The sequence below is a fragment of the Phyllostomus discolor genome, chromosome X, assembly GCF_004126475.2.
Source record: "Phyllostomus discolor isolate MPI-MPIP mPhyDis1 chromosome X, mPhyDis1.pri.v3, whole genome shotgun sequence".
Lineage (NCBI taxonomy): Eukaryota > Metazoa > Chordata > Mammalia > Chiroptera > Phyllostomidae > Phyllostomus > Phyllostomus discolor.
Window position 1 is genome coordinate 29,230,190 of NC_050198.1, and position 26,445 is coordinate 29,256,634.

The 26,445-nt window shown below is 34.7% G+C and overlaps 1 protein-coding gene across 7 annotated transcripts in view; it reads left to right on the forward strand.

Annotated features, from left to right (window-relative positions):
- Positions 1-13,108, forward strand: part of KDM6A (lysine demethylase 6A) — a 175,506-nt gene extending 162,398 nt beyond the window's left edge. For 5 of the 7 annotated variants that reach the window (XM_028522705.2, XM_028522706.2, XM_028522708.2 and 2 more), the window contains 3 exons: positions 8,111-8,237; positions 10,581-10,751; positions 11,892-12,758. In XM_028522705.2, the coding sequence (XP_028378506.1) occupies positions 8,111-8,237; positions 10,581-10,751; positions 11,892-11,921 (328 nt within the window). In that variant the 3' untranslated portion in view covers positions 11,922-12,758. Of the gene's footprint in view, positions 1-8,110; positions 8,238-10,580; positions 10,752-11,891 lie in introns of those variants that run through there. The other 2 variants (XM_028522707.2, XR_004900873.1) reach the window with 2 other exon arrangements.
- Positions 13,109-26,445: the final 13,337 nt, after the last annotated feature.

Genomic DNA, 26,445 nt, shown 5'->3' on the forward strand with positions numbered 1-26,445 from the left:
ATATTAAGGCAGAAATATAAACTTTCTTCAAAGTCCCCATTTATACCTCAAATCTGACCCCCCCACTTACCTTGTCAGCCATTTCTCCCAATGCTGCCTTGAGATGTGCTTGAATTTTCTATTTATTTTTATCTCTCTCTTTCCTATTTCAAACCATCTTTAATATAGACTGCAACTTTTACACCTCTCTTTTTTCTCCTTTCAATTATTTTTTAGTAAAGCATAAATTCAGTATACATTGAGCATATGAGTTGTATAGGCTATTTAAAAATATATATCAGTGAGATATAAGAAGTGGAATGGAGAAGATATACAAATACAGTTCTCTTCCTTAACTTCCTCCCTGTAAGTTATTGTTTTTAACTGTGAACCTACAATGTGTGATGTTTAGGTTTTCACATTAAGTGATAAGTCTGCCCAATCAGAAAGAATATAAGCAAAATTTGCCTTGCGCCTTCTCATACACTCAGCCGACTCAGTAAGCTCTACCCAATTCTTTTTATTCTTTCATATTTGTTTGATACTTACCGTGAGTTGAGCCGATGTTCAGGTATTGTGCTGTATGATAGAAATGTTTGATCACCTCTCTAGCACTTAAATGGGAAATAGTTAAACATTAAAATGCATGATTTTTACTATAGTGATGGAAAAATTTCTTTAAAAAAATGTACAGAGCCCTGACTGATGTGGCTTAGTGGGCTGGGCATTGTCCCACCAACAGAAAGGCCACTGGTTCAATTCCCAGTTAGGGCCCATGCCTGGGTTGCGGGTTTGGTCCTAGGTTGAGGGGCGTATGAGAGACAACCAATCGATGTTTCTCTCTGTCTCTCCTTATCTTTCTCCCTTCCTTCCCGTCTCTAAAAATAAATAAATAAAATCTTTTTTCTTTTTTTTTTTTTAATGAGAGAAACACAGAGGGAGGCATTTCTGAAAGAGGGGGACATTCAGGAAAGGTTTCACAAAAGTACTGCAGTTCCATAATTCCTTATCCTAAACTCTTTAGGCTAAATGTGTTTTTTGATAGTTAGAAATTTTAGGATTTAGTAAGCTAATAAAGTACATTTACAATATATTTTACCTCCCCAACAGGGTCTGTGGCAGTATCCTAGAATCAGACACATTAATATTTCTGCAGTAAAACATATAGTCACTCTGATGAGCTAGGTGAAAACTATAAAAAGCCTCAGGTCAAGTTTCAGCATCAAATGAGTTTATGAAAAATTTGTAGGTTTGTAGTAGATTATGAACCTGTATTTATACTAAGTGATTTAATAATGGGAAATGATATTATCTCCTATTGTCACCTACTATCCCTCCTTATTTTGAGAATGAATTACTTGTGGTTAAACCAGTCAACATCATTCATTCTTTTTTTTCTTTGCATTTTCAAAGAAAATGGGTCAAATTGGGTCTTTTAGAGCCCTGCAATGTCATAGCATCCTTTAAGTCATTGAGTAAATCTCCTTCAATTTCTATATCCTAACTATTTTACTAAAATACAGTAATCTTGATATTCCACATTCTTCCAGATACCTCCTACATTACCGTGATTCAAAGGAATATTCATTATTTTGATTACTTCTTTCATTTCATAATGCAGTGAACTTGACTTAAAAAGTTCACAGCCTAGCTCCTTAGGAAATTGTTAGTGGAAGCTCAAGGCATAATTTCTTTTTTGATTTCCTTTAACTGTTTAACTGAAAAATATTTTTTTACACATGCCCCATATATTGCAAGCAAACTTAATTTCTCTTTCTTTAGAGAAAACTTAAATGTCCCTCAAGTTTAAAGCCTACCTGTTAGTTATTGAGTTTTCTGGATCATTGGCTGTTTTTAAAGTAGAGCAGTCTCGCACAAAGAAATGAATTAAGGAATAGTTATAAATATAAGGCTGCTGATCTCTTTCTTTAACTCATTGAACTATGATAGTTTTTCTATGTTGGTATAACTTATTCTCCTTTAAAATGTATAAAATTTGTGTATTATGCATTGCTACATGCCCACAAAAGTTGTTCACCCTTTTTCTCCTAACTTTTTATTTTGAAAATTTTTTAAACTGTAAAAATGGTTGAAAGACTAGTATAGTTAATACCTATGTAACCTCATCAGGAATCATCAGATAAGTCTGCCACAAACACCCTCCCCTCTGGCAGGCATCAGTTTGTTCTCTGTGTCTTTGAGTCTGTTTCTGTTTTGTATTGTTCTTTAGGTTCCACATATAAGTGAAATCACAAACTTATTTTCTTATATCATTTTGTCATTCTTTTGACCATTTTATAAAGCATTCTTTTTATTTTAGTTTTTAAAAGTATCACCTTATATTCACAATAGTGACACTTTATGTGCTTTTTTGTGCCTTTTGTATGTGTAATCACTATATATTCATTATTTGCCTTTCCTTTTTAATTTTTCTAAGTTTTAGAATCTGTGCTATTTAACATCCCAGTGAAATATTATAGGCATGGCAGTATTGTATAGTTGTTTGTAGTCCAGCTTATGTTCATGTCTTAGATTCTCTATTTTTACTGGCTGGGGGACCAAGGGCAAATGACTAAACCTATTACTCTTATTTACCTTTCTGAAAAATGAGGATGACAATTTTATCTTTCTAATATAACTTTTATGAATATTATGTAGGTCTCAGAATAAACTTATTATTATTAATATTAATTATGGAAACCTCAATCACCCATTTTTTTTTTTAAAGAAAGTTAATATTCATGGATCTAATGCGGTGTTTCCCAACTGTGGGCAGTTTTGCTTCCCCTTGCCCTTGTCCCCAGGGGCCATATGGCAGTATCATGATTAGAATGGCAGGAGTGCTACTAATACTTTGTGCGTAGAAGCTAGGGATACCGCTAAAAGTCCTATAGTGTACAGGATAGTCCCCCCAACCCCAGCACACACACACAACAAAGAGTTATCCAGTGCAAAATAACAGTAGTGCTGAGATTGAGAAATTCTGACTTAATGGAATCTAAACTAAACTTCTTTTAAATAATTCATTTTATGTTCTTTTTGGTGTAACTATTGCACTTTCAGTTGGCACTCATTGTACAATTTTTTTCAAATTAAAAAAATAACTTCAATTTAGTAATTATATAATTAACACAGTTTTTATGGATTTTATTTGTGAAGTTCACATGTAGATCACTTGCCAGGCACTAATCTAATCATTTATATGGCATGTAGTCCTCATAATAGCACTGTAAGTTAGGTGCCCCCTTTTTATAGTTGAGTAAACTAAGGCACAGTAAGTATGTGTGGAGCTAGGATTTGAACCCATGCAATCTAGTTCTATAATCTGTACTCTTAACTGCCCTGAAGCTTTCTCTCTGGTTTTTTAAGGCTCTAATTATAAAAACATGGTGCCCTGGCTGTTGTGGCTCAGTGGATTTAAGCACCGGCCTGCGAACCAAGTGTCGCTGGTTGGATTCCCGGTAGGGGCCCATGCCTGGGTTGCAGGCCAGGTCCCTGGTGGCGGGGGGGTGGCACATGAGTGGCCACCACACATTGATGTCTCCCTGTGTCTTTCTCCTTTCCTTCTCCTCTCTCTAAAAGTAAATAAACTCTTTAAAAAAATAAAAACATGGTGATTTGTGAAATTGTTATACTAGTGTATTGGAAATTTTACAAATTTTTGACATGTTTTCCAACTTCACCACTTTATGAAACAAGAGGTTTGCACTGCTTTTTACTTGCCTGATCATAATAATCACCTCAGACTTTAATTAAAATAGATTTCTAGGCTCTTTTTCTAACAAGATAATTTAAAGCTCAATAAAAAGAACCCTGGAATCTCTTTCATGGTGGCATAGATGAATCCTGTGACCAGGCAACTTAGGGACTCTCTGAGATTAGAGAAAGAAAGATTAGATTTCTTTCAGAACTAATAATATTTCTGTTTTCCCTTTTCTTTCACACATATTATAGATTATTGTCCTACCTACATAATACACATTTTATCACAAGCACAGAAGAGTTGAATAGGAATTAAAGCAAACTGTTAAGTATTAATTCCATTTTCCCATTAATTCCCATTTTTAAATGAATAAAGGAGGTATTCTGCAATTCTAGTCAAAGCCATTTGGCCTAATAATTGAACAACAGGGTATAGTTATGAAGACCAATCCATAGTTAGCATAGTTCCTAGCACTGTTGCTCAAGGGGACCTTCTAATACACTGTTGGGTTACATATACTATGTTTTGTGATAATATAGAGCAGACAAAATCTAAAAGTTGTAAAACTACTTTCTCGTGGTTAACATATTTTTCTTTAATGATTGTTTTTTCTACCTGAGAGTTTAAAGCTAAGATGCTCATTTTATCATTGACTGAGACCTTGATTTTCCACCATGTGGTTGAAACTGGTAGATGTCTTACATTTAAACCTCACTGTTGTCGAAGGGGGAATGCAACCCTGGAGTGACAGGTGGCATGTATGTTAATGAGGGCTCAGGTGTTGGCTGGCTTTCCCTGCATGGCTCTTTCAGTAAGAGGGATTGTACAAGGCAAAGCGCCTCTAGGTATACTTGAATTTATACACCATCTATTTCTTAGTGGCTGAGATTGTTACCATAGTGATTTTAAGTGCCATATCAAGTTAACCCATGCCTCATCTGCCTCTACACTGGTATTTGGGAACTTAATTTGTAGTCAGGTTGCCTCCAGAATGTCAGAGTAATCCCCTGTGTTGTCTTAACTTCGATATAATATTATATCACTTATGGCTTCATTTGTTTCTTTTCCTGACCCATAAACCTCATCCCAAGATTAAAATCTTGTGAGAGCAGTCATTTGTTCCCTAAGTAATCTTTGCTCTTGGCATTTCTTCTGCCTGGAAAGTGCCTCCCTCCTACCTTCCCTTCCTGCTTACATCTAAATGGACAACTTCCTTTATCTACTTCTGTGATTTCCCCCTCTCCTCACTTGAAGATGAGTTCTCCCTCCTTACCATCCTTGGCATACTATGTCTATTTATCTTTTGCCTAATTTATGAATATATTGTGTATGATCATTTGTCCTCATATGATCCTCTTCAGTTTTCTTATTCTGATATTTTAAGTATATTTTCATTTCTATTTGCAGATTGGTTTTTGAGTGGACTGAGAGTCTACTCTGTAACCTCAAATACACCAAGCCCTCACAGTCAGCCTTTCCTTGGTTTTCTTCCAAGCCAGAATTGTCTTTAATATTCTGTCATTCTATGGTAGTCTTTCATCCAAATAGCTAAAAACAGGGGTTAGATCCTGAAACCACATTCATTCTTAAAAGTCTAAGAATTCCCTGCTTCTCTAATCTGAAATTATTTCTGTACCTATTTCTAAAATGCATTTATTAAAAACAGCATATCTTCTACATTTTTACATTTTTTGCTAGTGATTTAATATGTTATTTTATAACAAATTGAATTCTTAATTGCTGTAAGGTAAAAATGTAAGAGGAAATGACAACCTTGATTTTCTTTTCTTTTTTAGCTCTTTAGTACACTCAAATATCTTTATATAAAATCAGAGTCTAGAGTTAAAGAAGAAGAGATTACTGTTAAGTCTTGAATATTATATCTTATCTTCCCTAGGATCCTTCTAAATCTCTGTATTTTCCAATATTTCCCTACCCTTCAGTGGAATCATTCTTTCTTTAGGACCTGCTCATTGCTGTGGACTTCAGAAGGGGGCCCTTCCCTCCCTCCCTCTCCCTCTCTCTCCCTCTCTCTCCCTCTCTCTCTCCCTCTCTCTCTCCCTCTCCCTCCCTCTCCCTCCCTCTCCCTCCCTCTCCCTCCCTCTCCCTCCCTCTCCCTCTCCCTCTTCCTCTCTCTCTCCCTCTCCTCTCCTCCTGTTCCAATGGCTACATTTTGAAAATGGGAAGGAGCAAACAAGTTCAATGTTAAGGGCAAGGAGGAAACTATAATTTGGTTATTCATTGTCAGGTCAGATTAATAGAGCTGTCTGTTTTCTAGGGTTCTAATACCTCACAGAATAAAAATTCTGGAGCTGTGATTTTAGACATAGAATATTCATGGCCTAGTATTACTAGCAACCCTATTTCTAACTAACCCTTTACTCTTTGCAGGGAAGTAGTATATTGCCTTTTTCTAGATGAAACTAGCATACTAACCATATAAATTATAAATTGCTGTTTAACTGCCAATGTAATCAGTAGCATTGCAGTTAAAAGTTAATTTGCTGAGTAAAGAGTCGGGTAATCATACTCCACAGAACCAAGGCTTTGTGTTTGGGGGAAAAGAACTGCACTGAGTTTACCTCATCTTCAAAAGAGAAGAGAAGGAGAGAGTAAGAAGATGTGTGAGAGTAATTGTGATAGTCTTATAATGTAAGACAAATTTCATTTCTGAGCACTAGTCTCCATATTTGCAAGATCAAGATAATGCCTCCTGCACAGGGTTGTTAAGAGGCCTAAGTGGCATGATATGTGTTAAGTACTTAATACTATGCCTCCTGTCTGGTCCTTATTCTTTATTCTGTATTTTTATTTTATTTTATTATTTTTGTTTGTTCCCGCATGAGAGCATAGTGGAATCTGGAGAACATAGTGGAATCTGCCATTCTTACAGGGTTCTAGGTATTATTTTCCTATGAAAGAGACCTTGTTTTGAAGCCCTAATTGGCTAACTTTTTCAGTAAGATCAGTGCCTTCAGAGATGAATTGTATGGGACACAGGGAAAGGAGGAAAAGAGAAAGAGTGGTGTACTGTTCAAGAGCTAGCAGCATAGTCTAAATTATATTCTCTCTCTTTTTGCCATGATGTAAGTTTTTACTTGCTACCTTCCTGACACACTTTCACACACACACACACACACATGAGAGCTGTCCTAGCTTGGATTTGCAACCATAGTCTAAAGTTGTTTTTTGTTTTTTGTTTTTTTTTTCTAAGTAAGTTAAATGCACAACAACTGTTGAACAAAATGAGACATTCTTTTAATATGATACTTACTAGATTTACCTTACAACTGTGAAGGTGATACTGTTTTATGTTTGTTAAATAAATTAACAAGTTTTACATATATTTTTAGTCATCTTTTATCCTGGCTTAATAAAGTGATGATAACTTTAACTTAGTCTCATAAAATAACAAGGAAATATAAATTAAGAGAAATTAAATATGCTGTTATTTAGCATACTCTAAATTTTAGTTTTTTAGTAATCAAATGTTTATTGAGCACCTACTATATGCCAGGCACTGTCATAGGCAGAGTAAACAGCATGAATAAAACAGATAAGACCTTTGTTTTCAAACAGTACTCAGTTACTAAACCCATTTCCTTTTCTTTGGAGTATTTCATTGTCTCCAGATTTTGTGCCTCAGAGATCAGTTAGTCCAGCCTCTTTGTTGAAGTGGAGAACCTGAGCCACTAACATTCAGAGGAAAGTAAGAGAATTTAGCAGACAATTCCAAGTAATGAGAACAAACCTGTAGGAAAATCAGCACAAATTGTGAGAATTCACTATATCGTTAGCATCATAAGTATGTATTTAGAAAAGGTACAAATTATAAGAAAAGTTCAATTGTGTTAATATGAATAAAAGATTCCACTATATTATTTTCAAGTTAAAATAGAGGATTTAAATGTCTTTTTTCTTCATTAGTGCAAGAGTGGAACCAATTTGGTTTTCTGTGTGTAGACAAAAAAAAATTTCCAAAGCAACTATACAAATGATGCAGTTTATGATTATCTGGGTAGTGTTAATAGAAATAATGTGGCTTCCTGCCTTGCTAGAATCACAGCAGTTCAGATCTGGAATTCAGACCCCTTATTTCAAGGATGAGAATATTGATTCCCAAAGAGGTTAACTGACTTGCCTAAATAAGAGCCAAAATTAACAGCTTATATTTAAGCAAGGAATCGGGTTTTATATATTAAGATCGTTATATTTTTATGTTCAGATGCAAATTATTCTCAGCTTTAAATCATCAAACCTGCTGAACATAAACCTTTTTTTTTTAATCTGAGACTGAGAAATTGACAAAAATAAAGTTGCAGGTATTGGAACAGAGTCTCTTGGCATTATTTCTAATAGTATTTCTTTTGTGCTAAAGAATATTCAATATTCAGTTGCTGGTCACAAATAATTTTTTCCCCACAATAGGTATTGTCTTCTAAGAACTCTAAAGCAATGTCAGACATTGAGGGAAGCTCTCATTGCTGCCGGAAAAGAGATTATATGGCATGGGCGGACAAAAGAAGAACCTGCGCATTATTGTAGCATTTGTGAGGTAAATGACTATTCTCATCCACCCTTGTTTTATAAAGCCCCTCACCACTCCAGTTTCTCTTTAGTTATTTTTAAAAATGTATTTAAAATTTCATGTACTACATTTTACTGAAATTGACATGTTTAATCTTATTTTCTTGTTACTTAGCTATTAAAATTTAATCTGGTGATATATTATTTTACTAAATATGAGTTGACCCTAAAGTAGCTACTACAGAGTCATTCATCTGTTAGATATTTATTTAACAGATGATAATCATCGAGAACTTTAGTCTTGAAATTTTAAACTGAGAACAGTCCAGAAGCAGACAGATGCTAATAAACTGGATGTACAGGATCTGGCAGAAGTACCGCCTGCTTAAGTGTAGTTGGTAGGGTAATAATATATGTGTAATGATTTATAGTTTTAATTTGAACATTTCACTGAAAATGTCATATGGTATGCTTGAATGTGATAGTGTTATGTTACAGAATTACATGCTTATGATTTTGTAATAAAATAGGCATTTGTGCTGGACCCCGTAGTTCATTATTATAGCTCCAGGCAGATCGAGGTTCAGTCCTGTCAGATGCAATTCACAATACATTGGTCAGTCTTCTTCTGAAGCCAATGCTTGCAGAGATGCAGAAATAATGAAGATATGGTACCTGAAGGAGCTTCCTTTCTACTCTAAGAACACAAATAAACAACTAATTATAATGTACATGAGACTTGTAAATGCAAAATTGGTCTTACTGTTATGATAACACTGAGAGTACAAAAAGGGACCAAATTTTTGTATCTATTATTGGCATAAGAGTTCACAAAAGTATTAACATTTGAGTCCATATTTAAGGCTGACTGTGACTTCAGAGGGCTAAAAAATGCTGAGAATTGGAGGTAGAATGAATGTTATTATGGGAAATGGAATGGCTTATTTACAAACGGATAAGTAGTCCAATGTGACTGGAAATCAGACTATACTAATTATACTTGTAAGTCTAGGTAGTAGGAAGCTTACAGAGGATCTTGAATGACTGAAAGGAATTTGCTATTTATTCTGAGGTCATTGAAGCCATCAAAAGATTTTGAGAGGAAACCAACTTGGATATGTGTTTCAGAGAGAGAAGTGATTTGAAAAGATGGAGGTAGGAAGCTATTGCAGAGGTCTTAAGTAAGAGTTGTTATCTTAAGGCCTAGACCAGAATTCAAAATTATTTCATAGATAAAATCCATGAGACAGCTTCTTAAGTGGCAGAAGTGAGGGACAGGTTGAAGGATGCTCACAAGTTTTCTAGTTCAAATCACGAGTCATATTGTTGCCCATTGGTGGTAATGGAAGACATGGTGAACTCTGGGATTTTGATTGACATAACTTTTCAAAGAAGACATGAAGTCATGAGAGTTTTCTGTCATTGAATAAATTCAAGGATATGCCAGAGATATTAATGAACCATTCCAAATCTTGAAGTTCTCTAATTCTATCGTTGGCTTTCATTTTAAATAATCCATCTGCTATTTAACGCTGTATCACCTGGCCAAAGTAAGTCATTAGGAGCTTAGACAGATTCTAATTAGGTGTGTTATACCTCAGGAAGATAAATGTATAAGCTTTCCAGTATTTCACAATGACTCCTATCCTGCAGTGTTATTCCTTATCCTGCCTGAACCGTAGCAACTCACCATTCTTTCTGTATAAGATACAGATATTATTTCTAAAATCATACTATATTTATGAGTTCACTTTTTGTTTGTGCTCATACTCCTTAACATGAGGCCTATAGCTATATACTTAACTGTCATTTACCTGTCAGTTTCCTCATTTGTAAAATCAGATTATATTCATTCGGCAAGTATTTTGCCGAATGAATGATTTGGCTAAACACTAAGCGTTGTGATACGCCCTGGAGGTGCAAAGGTGAGTAAACATAGTCTTATCTTTGAGGAGCTCAGTCTGTAGGGGAAGACAAATATCTATACACAGTGCTCTGTTATGAGAAGTAAAAGGAAAGTGATGACTACTCTTATGTGATTGTATACAAATGTTTTGGATTTAAAACCAAATAGACTGGTCTTTATCCACCTTTTAAATTAGGCTTTTGATGGTGGTTGCGATGAGTATGTCATTCCTTTAGGTCACACCGCTCATACATTTCCACTCATGTCTTTGGGTTTAGTTCAAAATAAACCTGGTCCATTAAAGAATCTTAAACACAGCTAAGTTTGTTTTGGTGCCCATCTTAACTAGAAATAACTGTCCACAATTCCATGTAAAGTAGAATTCTATAATTATATTAAAGCAATATAATAAATACCACTGTCACTATTGAATGTTTTCTCTCTTGTATAAAATCTTGTATATAGGTGGAGGTTTTTGATTTGCTTTTTGTTACGAATGAGAGCATTTCTCAGAAGACCTACATAGTGCATTGCCAAGATTGTGCACGAAAAACAAGCAGAAACCTGGAAAATTTTGTGGTGCTAGAACAGTACAAGATGGAGGACCTGATGCAAGTCTATGATCAATTTACATTAGTAAGTGAAATCAACATGTGAGTACATAGTTAGCTGGATAGGGAAGCAGTATTGTTTGTTCTGCTACCTGATAAGCAGGAGGTAATGAAATATTTCAGTTTTCTTTTGGTTTGTTGCATATTGCATGAGGAAATACTCGTATCATTCCCGTCCACTTGCAAGTATTTATTCCTATGAAGATAGTATATTTCATTTTCACTTTTCTTCCTGGGTGAGATCAGCCTAAAGAATGTCACAGTAATTATATTTTTAAAGCTTTATTTGTTTTTTGAACACATCATATTCTTTATGCCATCTAATGGCAGTTGATAAAATATCTGTGTACACACAGGTTATTAGTGTCAACAAAATGAATCAGTAAATGTGCTTTTAAACATACTTCTGCTTTTAGAGCTCATTGTATTTTTAAAAAATTTTGTCTTTTCCAGAAGTATTAACCTCATGGGAATATTCGATGGAGCTTAACTTCTTGCTATGTTACAAAACCTTATGAATTCAAGTATACTTATAAATTATACAGTTTTTAAATTTTAAACAGATTTTGGGAGTGAAGCATATTACTCTTAGCATATCACTAGTTTTATCAATAGAAACAGACATAATTTATGAATTGTTGATTTCCTCCAATAAATTTATCTTACATATAAGATTAAGAACTGAATTTTTGAAATTTAGCTCCTGATATTTCCATTTGAATGGTTTTCAAGATTGCTTGAAGAAGAAAATTATCTGTAGTATGTTAAACAGATTGTATTATCTAGTTGAGATAGGTTAAGCCAGTCACTAATAAAATTATAATTGATTTGTTAAATTATTTTCCAGAAGCCTTTTTTTTTTAAGCAATCTAAAAAAATGGTCTACCAATAAAAAAATGTAACTGACTTTTAATGTTCTTGAGTGTATGACTATTTGGTGAAGAAGTTCCCCAAAAATACAGGTGCACTGAGTTAGGGTAATGATCTCAGACTCGTAGGGAGTCAGTAAGGGAGGTTGTACTTCAACATCATTGTTGCAGGCTGTTGAAACTTTCTTGAAAATTGTTTTATCCCTACCTTCATAAGTAGACTGTTTTCAGCATTGAATTAGGGAACACTATTAACAATTTGTATACCAAAGTAACATACATTACTTTTTTTTTAGGCTCCTCCATTACCATCTTCCTCATCTTGATATTGTTCCATGGACATTAAATGCGACCTTTTCTGCTATTCAGGAAGTAATCCAGTTCTGCACCACTGGTTTTTGTAGCTGTCGCGTAAGGCTGCTGGCTGAAAACTGTGTCTATGCAACCTTCCAAGTGCAGAGTGTCAACCAACTGGACAGAGAGCACTGCTCCTACTCCAGGACTTTCACAAAGCTGATCAGCTGTACTTCAGAAAAAAAAATTATTTCTGTGTTTTGTATATATCTGACAAAACTGGCAACATCATACAGACTACTGACTTGAAGACAACCTCTTTTATATTTCTCTATTTCTGGGCTGATGGATCAGTTTTCATCTTTTCCCCCTTCAGAATTTTCCTTGGAAAAAAATACTAGTGTAGCTGATCATTTCTTTGTAAGGTAGTTAGCAATTTTAAGGCTTTCTTTGGTCACCTTTTTTTTTTTAATGTGAAAATTAGGTAAGGAACTTTTTTACTGCTTTTATGTTTCTCTGCCTTGTTTTGAAACCATGACGGTTATTACACTTTTGGTTCCTAAATAAAATGTTTAAAAAATTAACAGCCAAGTCACAAAGATAATGGATTGCACATAGACTAAGGAATAAACTTCAGATTTGTGATTTTTGTTTCTAATCTTGATGTAAATTTACACTATTTATAAATACATATTTATTGCTCGAAAATATTTGTGAATGGAATGCTGTTATTTTTTCCAGATTTACCTGCCATTGAAATTTTAAGGAGTTCTGTAATTTCAAACACTACTCCTATTACATTTTCTATGTGTAAATAAAACTGCTTAGCATTGTACAGAAACTTTTATTAAAATTGTTTAATGTTTAAAGAGTTTTCTATTGTTTGAGTTTTAAAAAGACTTTATGTACAGTGCCCAGTTTTTGTTCATTTTTCAAATCTGATTATATATATTTTATATATACTTATGTATGTATATATAATATATATAGAAATCTGGATATATATGTATAAAGATTTAGAACTTAAAATTTTCTCATTTTAAGTTTCACATCTATGGTAGATTTTTGAGGTGTCTACTGTAAAGTATTGCTTACAAAAGTATGATTATTTTTAAAGAAATATATATGGTATGTATCTTCAACACCTAAAATGTCAGACTGGTTTATTGTTAAGTTGCAATTACTACAGTGACAGACCAATAAACAATTGCTGCCAAAATGTAGTATAATAGTAGAAACCCAGTAGTGACTGAACTTAAGGAAATGTTATATGGGCTTAACAAATCCTGTACATCATCACGTAGTAGCGTTTTATATGGGAAAAAAATCAGATGAAGGACTCTTTTAGAATGCAAATACATTAAGACACTTATTTTTTAATGTTAGGCAATTTTGAAATTTCATGCTTTCCTCCTTGCATGACATGATGGGTGGGGGTTAGTCTGCAAATTCCATATCACTAGTGAAATATAGCAAGCTATATTAGCATTAACAGGTCACTTCTAATTGACAATAGTATTTTATTTTATAGTAATAGTACCTTGTATTTGGCACATACTCTCATTTTATTACTCTGTTCTTGATAACTTTATAATATATTCCCAGGAAGCTTTCGTGAAGAAGCACAGAGAATGCTATAAATGAAATTATATGTATGACTAAAGAGAATTTATACTTCTTTCTGCTAAAATGCCATGTTGATTGCATTAATCAAGTACTTTTTTACTGTACTTAAGAAGCAAGAGTGTTTGCCTAAGTGCTGCTCAGTATGTTTAACCATTAGTATTTTTTAAATGAACTCAAGACATTTTTTGCAAATAAAAGTTGTAAGCCAGCTATCCAGAAACAATGATTATAAGAATGCAAAAGCTATACTTAAATGTTTCTTAGTCAGCTCTAGTTTATCTTACACAGTCTTACTTTCAAAGATTTTATCAAGATAGTTTATTGCCAAGATTAATGTAAGTTGTGTAACATTTAGGAGTAATTAGGTGGTATTTCACTAATACCTATTTGGAAATTGTATGTCAAGAATAATACTTCCTCAGCTTAGTCTTTGAATGGATAGGAGATAGAAATCAAACACCTGAAAATTACTCTGAATTGTAACTAGATGAAAAAAGTCATATATGAAACTGCTTTTCATTAATATTCTTTATAATCATCAGTATAGCAGTTCAATTTGCTTAACCTATTTAGGTTAATAAAAATTTGGCTTTTGCATTTTGAAATAAAATCTAAAATCCGAATTACTTTTCCAAAGTAGTAAGTTGACAGGACCTTCAGTATACTAGTAATTGATCAACTGAAACTTCAGGTCACAAAATATTATGAATTTACCTTAAATGAAGTATCTGGTCCTTAGAACCTGCATATTAAATCTTTAAATTATTGTGTGTACTTTCAGTCAATGTATTTATTTAGCATCTCCTAAGCAATTCTGAATAAGATGTGATTCCTGCCTTCTGCCTTCCATACACACATATAATATGGGAGATTCATGTAATCAGGCAAAACCTAGAAGGGGTAATAAGGGTGAATAGTATTGGGACTTGCATTTCAGCAGAGTTTAATTTACATCAATGATCACACCTTCCAGAGCAAGAGGATTTGAGAACTTTGACTAAGGGGTTTGACGAGTGTTAAAAGACAACTGGACAGGGAGGAAGGCCCTGATAATTGGAAAGCTTCCTGCCATGAGAGATGTTTATACCTGACCCTGTGGTTAACATGGAACCATCCATGGAATTTATGCAAAAATACAATATTAAATTTGTGTTTTCCTTCCTGCTTTTAACACATTTGATCTATCTTGTACATTGCTTCCAGAGGGATACTTCCTTTTTTAATTTTTATAAAAAGTTCTTTGAGCCAGAGGGTATGCCTGAAAGCAAGATCTGGAAAGACATACTTCCTGAGGGATGTTTCTAAGCACAGAAATTCAAGGGAGAGAGTGTTGCAAGGATGGAGATAAAGCAAAGATTTGAAAGACAAAAGGTAAAGTCCGTAGAACCCCTTAGATGTCTTCAGGGTGGGTGGAGGTGCTTCTAACCAGAATAGGAAATACAGTCGTACAGTTCTGGAAGTGCAAGATAATTGCTTGTAGGGCATCTAAGTAGTTGGAATTAGGCCTGTGCCAGAATCATGTATCTAGCTGTCTGTTAAGGTGGTGCTTAGAGCCAGAGGACATAAGATCATACAAGGAGCTGTGGTAAGGAGAGGTAATGTCAGCATAAAGAGGAGAGGAGATTGCAAAGGAAAAGAAAGCTAAAAGAAACTAGCCTTAGGCGATGTTACACAACCTAGAGCTTTTGAAAACCACTCCATGCCGCAAAAACGAAGGTTAAAGGGATTCTTTTGGGTTGCCACAAGATGGTTGGTGACATTTATTTGCCAGGCACTTTCAGTGGAGCAACAGACTTGATTGCCATGGATGGAGAAAAGTGTTGAATTTGAGAGGAAGTGGGAGTCAGTTTGGTCTAAGACCTATGTTGGGTTTTGATGTATAGCAAACAGATCACCAGTTTTAAGCATTGTCCTGGACTGATTTACACAGTAATAGCTCTATATATACCATGAAGAAACCCATGTGGTGTTTTGTTTTTGAAAGGAAAAACAAAAATACTTTTTTAGTTAACGGTATTTTTTAGCATGGTGCAAAGAATACCTACCAGTTAACTGAGTATTTGTGCAAAGCACAGTGCTAAGTACTTTATATACATTATTTTTAGTCCTAACAATGACTCTGAGTTAGATACTGTTTCATTCCCATGTTACAGATAAGTAATTGAGAAAAAGAGATCATGCAACTTGCCCAAGGTTTGTGGTTAAATGTTGAAGCTAAGATTTTCATTGTGGTAATTGAGCTTCAGAGCAAGTGCTGGTCTACCTCTGTCTACAGAGAAATAGGAATTAGTGCTTACTCAGCAGTCATGTTTGAAAGAACCTTTTCATTTTAAGTACTTAACAATAAGATGTGTTTAAATTTAAGAATGTATAGTTAGGCTGGTCATATCTTTTATAGTCCAAACCAGAACAACTTTGAGATCAAAAGAGTACACTATTAGTAATTGGAAGGGGCAACAAACAAAAAATGGGGATCTCCTGGGCAAGCCGGGATGTATGGCACAGTGTTTAAACTGGTCTTTTAAAAAAGCATTTTGGGGTTAGTATTGGGTTGGCCAAAAAGTCTGTTTAATTTTTTCTGTAAAAGGTATTTTTCATTATCACCAATAACTTGATTGATTTGGCTATTTTGAATATGCCAGCTATCTCCTGCATGGTATAACGTTGATTGTTCTCAGTGTCTCGATTTGGTGGCTGTAGACTGCTCTACCCGACCATGGAGCATCGTCCAGTGAGATATCTTTAGCACGAACTTCACAAACCACTTTTCACACGTTTGATCTGGTACAGCACCTTCTCCATACACTGTACAAATCTTTTTTTGTGTTTTAGTTGCGTTTTTATCTTTGAAATAATAAAGCATAATATGTCAAAAATGTGTATTTTCTTCCATCAATATTAAAATGACTACACAAAAATTCAATTTTGATGTTTTTTAAATGCATGCTGATATGACAGCTGTCATATTCTAACAATTGTTTTGAATGAAGTTAAAAACAACTAAACACTACTAGAGCCATCTTACAGAAAAAAACTGAACAAACTTTGGCTGACCCAATATTTACTTTCAATATCATACTCCTAAATATTTAAATTATAGCCATGTATGTGTGTAAGTGTATGATGAGTTCAAATAGATTAAAGGTATGATTAATACAAAGCAATTCTCTGAGACACACCTACTTCCAAAAATGCTCATGTATAACATCTATGAAATTGAGTAAGGGGAGAAAAGTGGAGAAAGCAAACATTGCTTTTATAGGCTTTTGTATAGTTAATTACGGGTAAGCATTAACTGGAGTTCTCCACTTTGCTGTAGAAGAATACATTTGGCGGAGTGGAACTAGATGAGAGTGTTATCTTTAGAAAACTTCATACATGTCATTTAAATGTCATCTTTCATTCAATTGGCTCGAATGCAAATACTGATCTGTATGCACATGCAAAGGATTCTATACCTACAAAGTGGAAATCAGTACCCAAATCAGCAATCAAGATTTTCTGGTTTAAGTTACTAAAAACGTTGGGGGTGGGGTGGCAGGGTCAAAAGTATATGAGATACTACTGGTACATCAAAAATTTCAGTAAAGAAAAACTAGAAAATACCAGTGATTTAAAAATACAATTATTATATTAAAAACTTGGATAGTTTTTAAATATTGATCAGGCTACATGGCACCCTGTTATACACCAGTTTAAATCAGATGGAGCTTGTAGTCCATGAATTAGAATTTTTCTTTAATAAGACTGCATCTGCTCCTCCAGATACATCAAGAGCCTGTTGAAGAGCTGTGTGTCAACAATAGGTAATCTAGATAACATTGGAGGCCATGTGATGCTACCACTCTGAAACTTGTATTTTAGGCTTGCTTCAGCCTCTATCGAGCCCCGTCTCCCATTCCTTTCTTTCAGTTGATTTAACTTTATTTTCAAGAATACATAATATTTACATGGTTCAAAATGCAAAACTATTAAAAGTTACTTTCAGAGAAGTCTTGCTGCCATCCTTTTTACCTTCATATTGTCTCTACCCACCAGTTTTAGGTACCATTCTTTTTGTTTGTTTAAAATCCTTACTGAAGGACACTTTCATAGCTCTTGGAGAGGAAGGGAGAGAGAGAAACATCAGTTGGTTGCCTTCTCCTATACTCCCCAACCCCCCATACCCTGACCAATAATCAAACCCACGACCTTTGGGTCTACAAGCTGATGCTCCAAACAACGCAGCACCAGCCCCGGCAGTCATTAACCATTTTTTTATTTTATTTCATTTTATTTTATTTTATTTTATTTTATTTTATTTTATTATTTTATTTTATTTATTTTATTTATTTTATTTTATTTATTTTATTTTATTTTATTTTTAAAAATTTTATTTTACTTTATTTTATTTTTAAAATTTTATTTTACTTTATTTTATTTTAATTTAATTTTATTATTTTATTTTATTTTAATTTAATTTTATTATTTTATTTTATTTTAATTTAATTTTTTTTTTAGAGAGGGGAAGGCAGGGAGAAAGAGCAGGAGAGAAATATCAATGTGTGGTTGCCTTTCGTGCGCCCCCTACTGGGGACCTGACTTGCAACCCAGGCATGTACTCTAACTGGGGTTTTAACCAGTGACCCTTTGGTTTTCAGGCTGGCACTCAGTGCACTGAGCAACACCAGCCAGGGCAACCATTTTCAATTTATGAGCTCATACTTCCTTTGTTTCTTTTTTTATAACTAAATTATGCATAGCCCTATTTCCCTCTTTTTTTTTTTATACAAGGTGTAGCATGCTGTATACATTTTTGGGCACCTTGATTTTTTTTTTTCCACTGAATATATCCTAAAAATCATTAATTCATAGTGTACCATTGTTGTTTGCATGTACCATCTCCTAAAAATGGACATTTGGAAGTGTTTTCAATCTTTTGCTATTTCAAATAATGTCTCAATGACATTATGCATATGTTCTTTGGTTTTTGTGAAGGTATATCTTCAGGGTAGAGTCATAGAGTAAGTGAATATATAGTTTTGCTTGTATTGCCCTTCATAGCTATACTGTATTAAACTCACCCAAGCAATGTATGAATATGACTATTTCTCCTACAGCCTTGCCACCAGTCATGTATGGTGAAGCATTTGTAGTCTTGCAAATACAATAGGTAAAAATGGAATCTTAGAATAGTTTTAATTTGTATTTCTTTTATGACTAAGGTTGAGTGGTTTTTCATATATTTAAGAATTATTTGCCTGTTTTATTAACTTTATCTTTTTTTGAGATATGATTGTGTACAGTAAAGGGAACAGATCTTAAGTGTACAGTTTGATGAGTTTTGACAAGTACACTGTACCTCAATCAAGAATAATGCATTGCCCTCATCCTAGAAAGTTGCCTTGTGTCCTTTCTCATTCTATCCCCTTCCTCCTCTGCTGCCCCTTCACTCAACTGCTTTTCTGATTTCTATTCTCATAGATTAATTTAGCTATTCTTAAACATAATAAAAGTGGAAGCATGAAAATGTACCTTTTATGTTTTCAACTTTCATGAGAATAATGTTTTTGAAATTCATCTTATGTTGCTGTGTGTATGAGTAGTTTTATTTTTCTGAGTAGTATTTCGTTGTGTGAATTGTCCATTCTCCTGCTAATTGACATTTGTGTTGTTTCCTATTTTTGCTACTAAGAATAAACATGGCTGGATCATGAAGTAGGTATATACTAAATTTATAAGAAATTGTTATACATTTTCCACAATGGTTGTACCAGTAACACTTCTACCCGCAATATGGGAGAGTTCTAGTTGCTCTGCGTTCTTACACACACTTAGTGTTGTTAGTTTTCAGAAGTTTAGCCATTGTAGTTTATGTGTGATATGTCTTTATGGTTATAATTTATATTTCTGTGATGACTGATGTAGAATATCTTTGCATATGTACACTGACCATCCATATAACTTCTTTTATGAAGTGTGCAAACATTTTGCCCATTTTAAATTTGTCTTTTTATTCATTTATGGAGGGCTCCTTGTCTAATCCGGTTATAAGCCATTTGTCAAATATTTGTGTTACAAATATTTGTCCCAGTCTATGATTTGCCTTGCCATTTCATTTTCTTAATGGTGTCTTTTAACATTATTTTTACTTTTCAATTACAGTTGGCATACAATATTTTGTATTATGATTAGACATTTGTATAATTTACAAAGTGATAATCTCAGTAAGTCTCTTCCCATATAACATCTTAATGGTGTCTTTTTTAGTATATTTTATTGATTGTGGTATTACAGTTGTCCCTTTTTCCCCTTTATCTCCTTCTGCCCAGTACCCTCCTCCCTCCAGCATTGCCCCACCTTAATTCATGTCCATGGGTCGTACAAGAAGCCAAGTTCCTTGGCTTCTCCATTTCCTATACTATTCTTAACCTCCCCCTGTCTATTTTGTACCTACCAATTATGATTCTCATTCCGTGTATCTTTTTTCCCTATTCGCCCCCCACCCCCTTCCCACTAATAATCCTCCATGTGATCTCTATTTCTGTGATTCTGTCCTGTTCTAGTGGTTTGCTTAGTTTGTTTTTGTGTTTTAGGTTCAGGGTATTTTTTAATTTTTTTTAAGATTTTATTCATTTATTTTTAGAGAGAGGGGAAGGGAGGGAGAAAGAAAGGGAGAGAAATATCAATGTGTGGTTGCCTCTTGCGTGGCCCCCACTGGAGACTTGGCCCACAACTCAGGCATGTGCCCTGACTGGGAATCGAACCGGCAACCCTTTGGTCTGCAGCCTGAGCTCAATCCACTGAGCTACACCAGCCAGGGCAGGTTTAGTTTTTGATAGTTGTGAGTTTATTGTCATTTTATTGTTCATAGTTTTGATACTCTTTTCCTTAGATAAGTCCTTTAATATTTCATATAATAAGTGTTTGGTGATGATGAACTCCTTTAACTTGACCTTATCTGGGAAGCACTTTATCTGCCCTTCCATTCTAAATGATAGCTTTGCTGGATAGAGCAATCTTGGATGTAGGTCCTATCCTTTCATGACTTGGAATACTTCTTTCCAGCCCCTTCTTGCCTATAAGGTTTCTTTTGAGAAATCAGTTGATGGTCTTATGGGAACTCCTTTGTAAGTAATTCTCTCTTTTTCTGTTACTGCTTTTAAGGTTCTCTCCTTATCTTTAATCTTGGGTAATGTAATTATGATGTGCGTTGCTGTATTTCTTCTTGGATGCAACTTATTTGGGACTCTCTGAGCTTCCTGGACTTTCATGTGTACTTCCTTTCCCAGATTGGGGAAGTTTTCCTTCATTATTTTTTCAAATAAAATTTCAATTTCTTGCTCTTCCTGTTCTCCTTCTTGCACCCCTATGATTCAGACATTGGAATGTTTAAAAATGTCCTGGAGGATCCTAAGCCTCTCTTCATTTTTCTGAATTCCTGTTTCTTCATTCTGTTCTGGTTGAAGGTTCATTTCTTCCTTCTGCTCCAAACTGTTGATTTGAGTCCTGGTTTCCTTCCCTTCACCATTGGTTCCCTCTATATTTTTCTTTATTTCATTTGCATAGCCTTCACTTCTTCCTCTATTTTGTGACCATACTGAGTCATTTCTATGAACATCCTGATTACCAGTGTTTTGAACTGGGCATCTGATAATTTGGCTATCTCTTCATCGCTTAGCTCTTTTTCTGGAGTTTTGATCTGTTGTTTTATTTGGGCCATATTTCTTTTTCTCACTCACCTGTTATGTTGTAAGGGGTGGAGCCTTAGGTACGTGCCAGGGCAGGGCAACCCACTGTGCTGTGCTGTGGAGCTGTATGTGGGGGAGTGATCAGAGAGGGAACAATGTCACTTGCTTGGCTCCCCACCCACTTTCAGCCATTTCTCCCACTTCCCACAAGTGGATTGTATCCTTTCCAGCACTGATTCCCAGATGAGTGGGCTTGTGTATGTTCTAGGATCCTCTGGGCCTCTCTAAGGAACTCTCCTGTGAGACTGGGAGTTTCTCTGATTGCTGCAACCCCCACATGTTTTTATAGCCAGAGGTTTTGAGACTTTAGTTTCCCACATTGGAACTCTGGGTTGTGTGGTCTGTCTCACTCCCCAGTTGTTCTTCTTGGTTTATCTGTTCACGAATGTGGGATATCCTGATCAGTCAGCTGTTGCCTTATCGTGCATCCTTGCTGTCTGGCTTCCCATCTCCACCCCTTCTATCAGTCTGGATGAATGTTTCTTCTTTAACTCCTTGGTTGTTGGACTTTCATACAATTTAAATTTCTGGCAGTTCTGGTTGTTTTCTAGCTTTAAATTGGTTGTGTGAGTAAGCCAAGTGTATATACCTATGCCTCCATCTTGGCTGGAAGTTCCCTTAATCTTAATGGTGTCTTGATGAGCACAAGTTCTTAATCTTGACAAAATTTAGCATATCATTTTTTTGCTTATAGTTAGTGTTTTTTTCTCTGTTCTGTATAGGAAATCTTGGTCTCAGATATTCTCTGTTTTCTACTAGAAGAGTTATAGTTTTTGTTTTTACATGCAGGTCTCTAAGTCATCTCAATTTAGTTTTTGTGTTCTATGAAGTCTTTCAATCAGGTAGTGTAACTTTTCCAACTTTGTTATTTTTCCCAAAGTTGTTATGAGTATTCTAGGTCCTTTGCATTTCTTGATGAATTTTAGCATTAGCTTGCCAAATTCTGCAAGGAATAAATCCTGCTGGAATTTTGACTGAGATTACAGAGAATCTATAGATTAATTTGTGGAGAATTGACATCTTAACAGTATTGATTTTCTGACCCATGAAAAAGGCATATTTCTCTATTGATTTAGATATTCTGTAATTTCTCTCAGCAGTGTTTCATAGTTTTCAGTAAACATATCTTCATATCCTTAAATATTCGATATCTTTGATGTTGTGAATTGTAGGTTAAAAAATTTTAATTTCCAGCCCTGGCTGTTGTGGCTCAGTGGATTGAGTGCTGGCCTACAAACCAAACAGTTGTCAGTTCAATTCCCAGTGAGGGCATATGCCCGGGTTGTAGGCCAGGTCCCCAGTAGGGGGCATGTGAGAGGCAACCACACATTGATATTTCTCTCCCTCTCTTTCTCCCTCCCTTCCCCTCTCTCTGAAAATAAATAAATAAAATCTGTTTTTAAAGTAGCAAAAATAATTGAAAAAATAAATTTTTAATTTCTATTTGTTGCTAGTTTATAAAATTACACTTGATTGTTGCATATTGAATATTGACTTTGTGCCCTGCAACTTTGCTAAGCTAATTTATTAGTTGTAGTAGCTTATCTATAGATTCCTTAGGATTTTCTACACAAATAATTATGTTATCTCTGAATAAAGATAATTTTACTGCATTCTTTCCAATACGGAGGCTTCTTATTTCTTTATTTTGCCTCTTTGCACTGGCTTGAACCTTTAATACAATGTTGAATTGAAGTGGTCAGAATAGACATCCTTTCCTGTTTCCAGTTTTAGGGGAAAGTAAGTACAATGTTAACTGAAAATTTTTCATCGAAGTCTTCTATCAGATTTAGGATGTCCCCCTTCTATTTTGCCAGTTGGCTGAGGTTGTTTTCTTAAAATTAGGAATGTATGCTGTATTTTATAAATAATTTTTCTGCATTGACTCAGGTGATTATATGGTTTTCCTTTTTCAGTCTGCTAAGGTGGTGAGTTACATTGATTTTTAAATGTTAAAATAATCATATACTCCTGGGATAAAGTTCACTTGCTCATGATATTTTATTATTTCACATATTGTTGTATTATGTATTGTCAAAATTTTGTTGAAAATTTTTGCATCTGTGTTCATGAGGGATATTGGTCAATAGTTTTGGTTTTTTGGTAATGATTTTGCACAGTTTTGTTATCAGAGTATCATTGGCTTCAGATTATGAGTTGGAAAATATTCTCTCATCAGTTTACATGAAGAGTTTGTGTAGAACTTGTATTATTTCTTCTCAAAATGTTTGATAGAATTCATTAGTAAAGTCACCAGGGCCTAGAATTTTCTTCGTGAAAAAGTTTTTAACTATAAAATCAATTTCTTCAATATATATAGGCTGTTCAGGTTATCTGTTTCTTCTGGAGGGAGTTTTGGTAGTTTGTGTTTTTTTTTAAAGTAATTTATCCCTTTTAATATTTGTGGAATCTGTAGTTCTCTATCATTCCTGATATTAGAGAATTGTGTCTTCCCCCCGACCCCAACCCCAGTCTGGCTGGAGGTTAACAAATTTTCTTGATCTTCTCAAAGAACCAATTTTTAACTTCTAAGATTTTCTTCCTTATTGTATTTCTGTTTTCCTTTGTCTCATCTTTATTCTTCTTTCTGTTTACTTCAGGTTTCTTTAGTTGCTCTTATTCTAGTTTCTTTAGGTTGAAGCTGAGGTCATTAAGACATTTTATAGTACCGTTGACCCTTGAACAATGAGGGGGTTAGGGGATACTGACCTCCTGTGCAGTTGAAATTGCTCATATAACTACAGTCGGTGCTCTTCATATGCCAATTCCCAACTGCAGAATTGACCCTTGAACAATATGGCATTGAACTGTACAGTTCAACTGGAAAAAAATCCATGTATAAGTGGACCCCTGCAGTTCAAACCCAGGTTGTTTGAAGGTCAACTGTATAGTAATTCAGTCCTATAAATTTCTATCTAGTTAATAATATTTTAGCTTGTGTCAGGATACCCCAAGACCAATTTCAGGCTTGCTGACTTGCTATGGAGTTACAGGACTCAGAAACTGTTTCATGTGTGGTTATAATTTATTTACAGTGAAAGATGCATATTAAAATCAGCAAAGGGAAAAGGCAGATGGGTAGAAGCATGAGGAAAACCAGGCACAAGCATGAAGGAAAACAGTTTTCTAGGTATCCTCTCACAGTAGAGTTGCTCAGTAGATGTGCTTAATTCCTCCAGCAACAATAAGTAACAACATGTGAAGTGTTGCTACCCAGGGGAGCGTCAGGATGGGGGTGGGCACTATAAATCACATTAGCATAAGCTATCTGGTTAAACTGGTACAGCATGGCCCAAGACCTCAGACATACAAAAACACTAAACAGAGAGTTTCCAGATCTCAGTGTTTCATTCCCAGGAGTTGCCCAAGAGTTTTTCTTGGGAATGTGCGGGATTTGAGCAGCCTAGACCAACTGAGTCAATTTTTTCCTGTACAAGTACCTTCCACAAACTTGGATATAATGTATTTTCATCTTCACTCATTTCGAAATGTTTTATGATTTCCCCCTTTGATTTCTTTCACACATGGATTTAGATAAGTGTGTTATTTAGCTTCCAACTTTTGAGGGCTTTTCAGGATATTCTTCTTGTTGGTTTGTAATTTTAACTCTATTGTAGTCAGATAATATGTTTTGTATGTCTTGAATCTTTTAAAATTTATTTGGACTTCGCAGGTTCGATTCCCAGTCAGGGCACATGCTGGGTTGTAGGCCACGGCCCCCAGCAACCGCACATTGATGTTTCTCTCTCTCTCTCTCTTTCTTCCTTCCCTCTCTAAAAAAATAAATAAATAAAATCTTTTAAAAAATTATTTGGACTGTTTTATGGCCTGAAATATGGCCCTTGGTAAATGCTCCATGTGTGCTTGAAAAGAATGTGTATTATGCTGTTAGACAGACTTTTCTGTAAGTAATAGTTAAGGCAAATTGGTTGACAGTGTTATTCAAGTCTATTTCTATACTGGTTTTCTATCCATTTGTTCTATCAATTATTGAGAGATTTGTGGATTTGTCTATTTTCCCATGAACTCCTCTCAGATTTTACTTCATGTATTTCGAAGTTTGGTTATTTAGGTGCAAAAACATTTAGAATTGTTATATTCTCTTGGTGAACATAACAGATGAACAGACCCTCTTTATCATTATGAGATGACCTTCCTTATTCCTGGCAATATCATTTGCTCAAAAATCTATTTTCCTTTTATTAAAGCCACTCCAGCTTTTTAAAATTAGTTTCAGCATGCTTCATGTTTTTTATTTTGGTGAAGATTTTTAAATGTTTTATTTTTTTTCCTTTTATTGAATCTTTTGGGGTGACACTGGTTAACAAAATCATATAGGTTTTAGGTGCACAGTTCTACAACACATTAATTGTACACTATTGTGTGTTCTCCACCCCAAGTCAAGTCTCTGTCCAACACTATTTATTGCCCTATACCCCCTTCCATTGCCCCCCACTGCCCTCCCCTGGCAGTCACCACACTGTTGTCTGTCCCCATGAGTTTTTTCTGCCACCCCACAGTACCCCAGACAGCTGTCAGCCTGCTCTCTATGAGTCTGTCTCTATTTTGCTTGTTCATTTTGTTCATTGGATTCCACATATGAGTGAAATCATATGGTATTTGTCTTTCATTGACTGCCTTATTTCATTTAGCACAATGCTCTCCATGTCCATCCATGCTGTTGCAAAGGATTACATTTCCTTTTTTATAGCCAAGTAGTATTCCATCATATAAATGTACCATTGCTTTTTTTACCCACTCTTCTACTGATGGGCACTTGGGTTGCTTCCAAATCTTCACTATTGTAAATAATGCTGCAATTAACATAGGGGTGCATATATACTTTCAAATAGTGTTTTGGGTTTTTTTCAGATATATTCCCAGATGCTTTAACTTTTAACCTTTAAATAAAGTTTAACTAACCTTATTTAAATGGCCTTTAAATGTTTTTAAATAAAGAGGTTTTTAAATGCAGCATATAGTTAATCTTGCTTTTTAAAAAACTCTAATTTGATGATCTCTGTCCTTTCATTGGAGTGTGTATTACTATTCTATGGATTCTATAACAAATTATCACAAACTTAGTGGCTTAAAACAGCACACATTTATTATCTTATGGTTCTGTAGGTCAGGAGCCTGGTATGGGTCTCATTAAAAATTAAATCAAGGTGTCAGCAGACTGCATTCCTTTCTGGAGGCT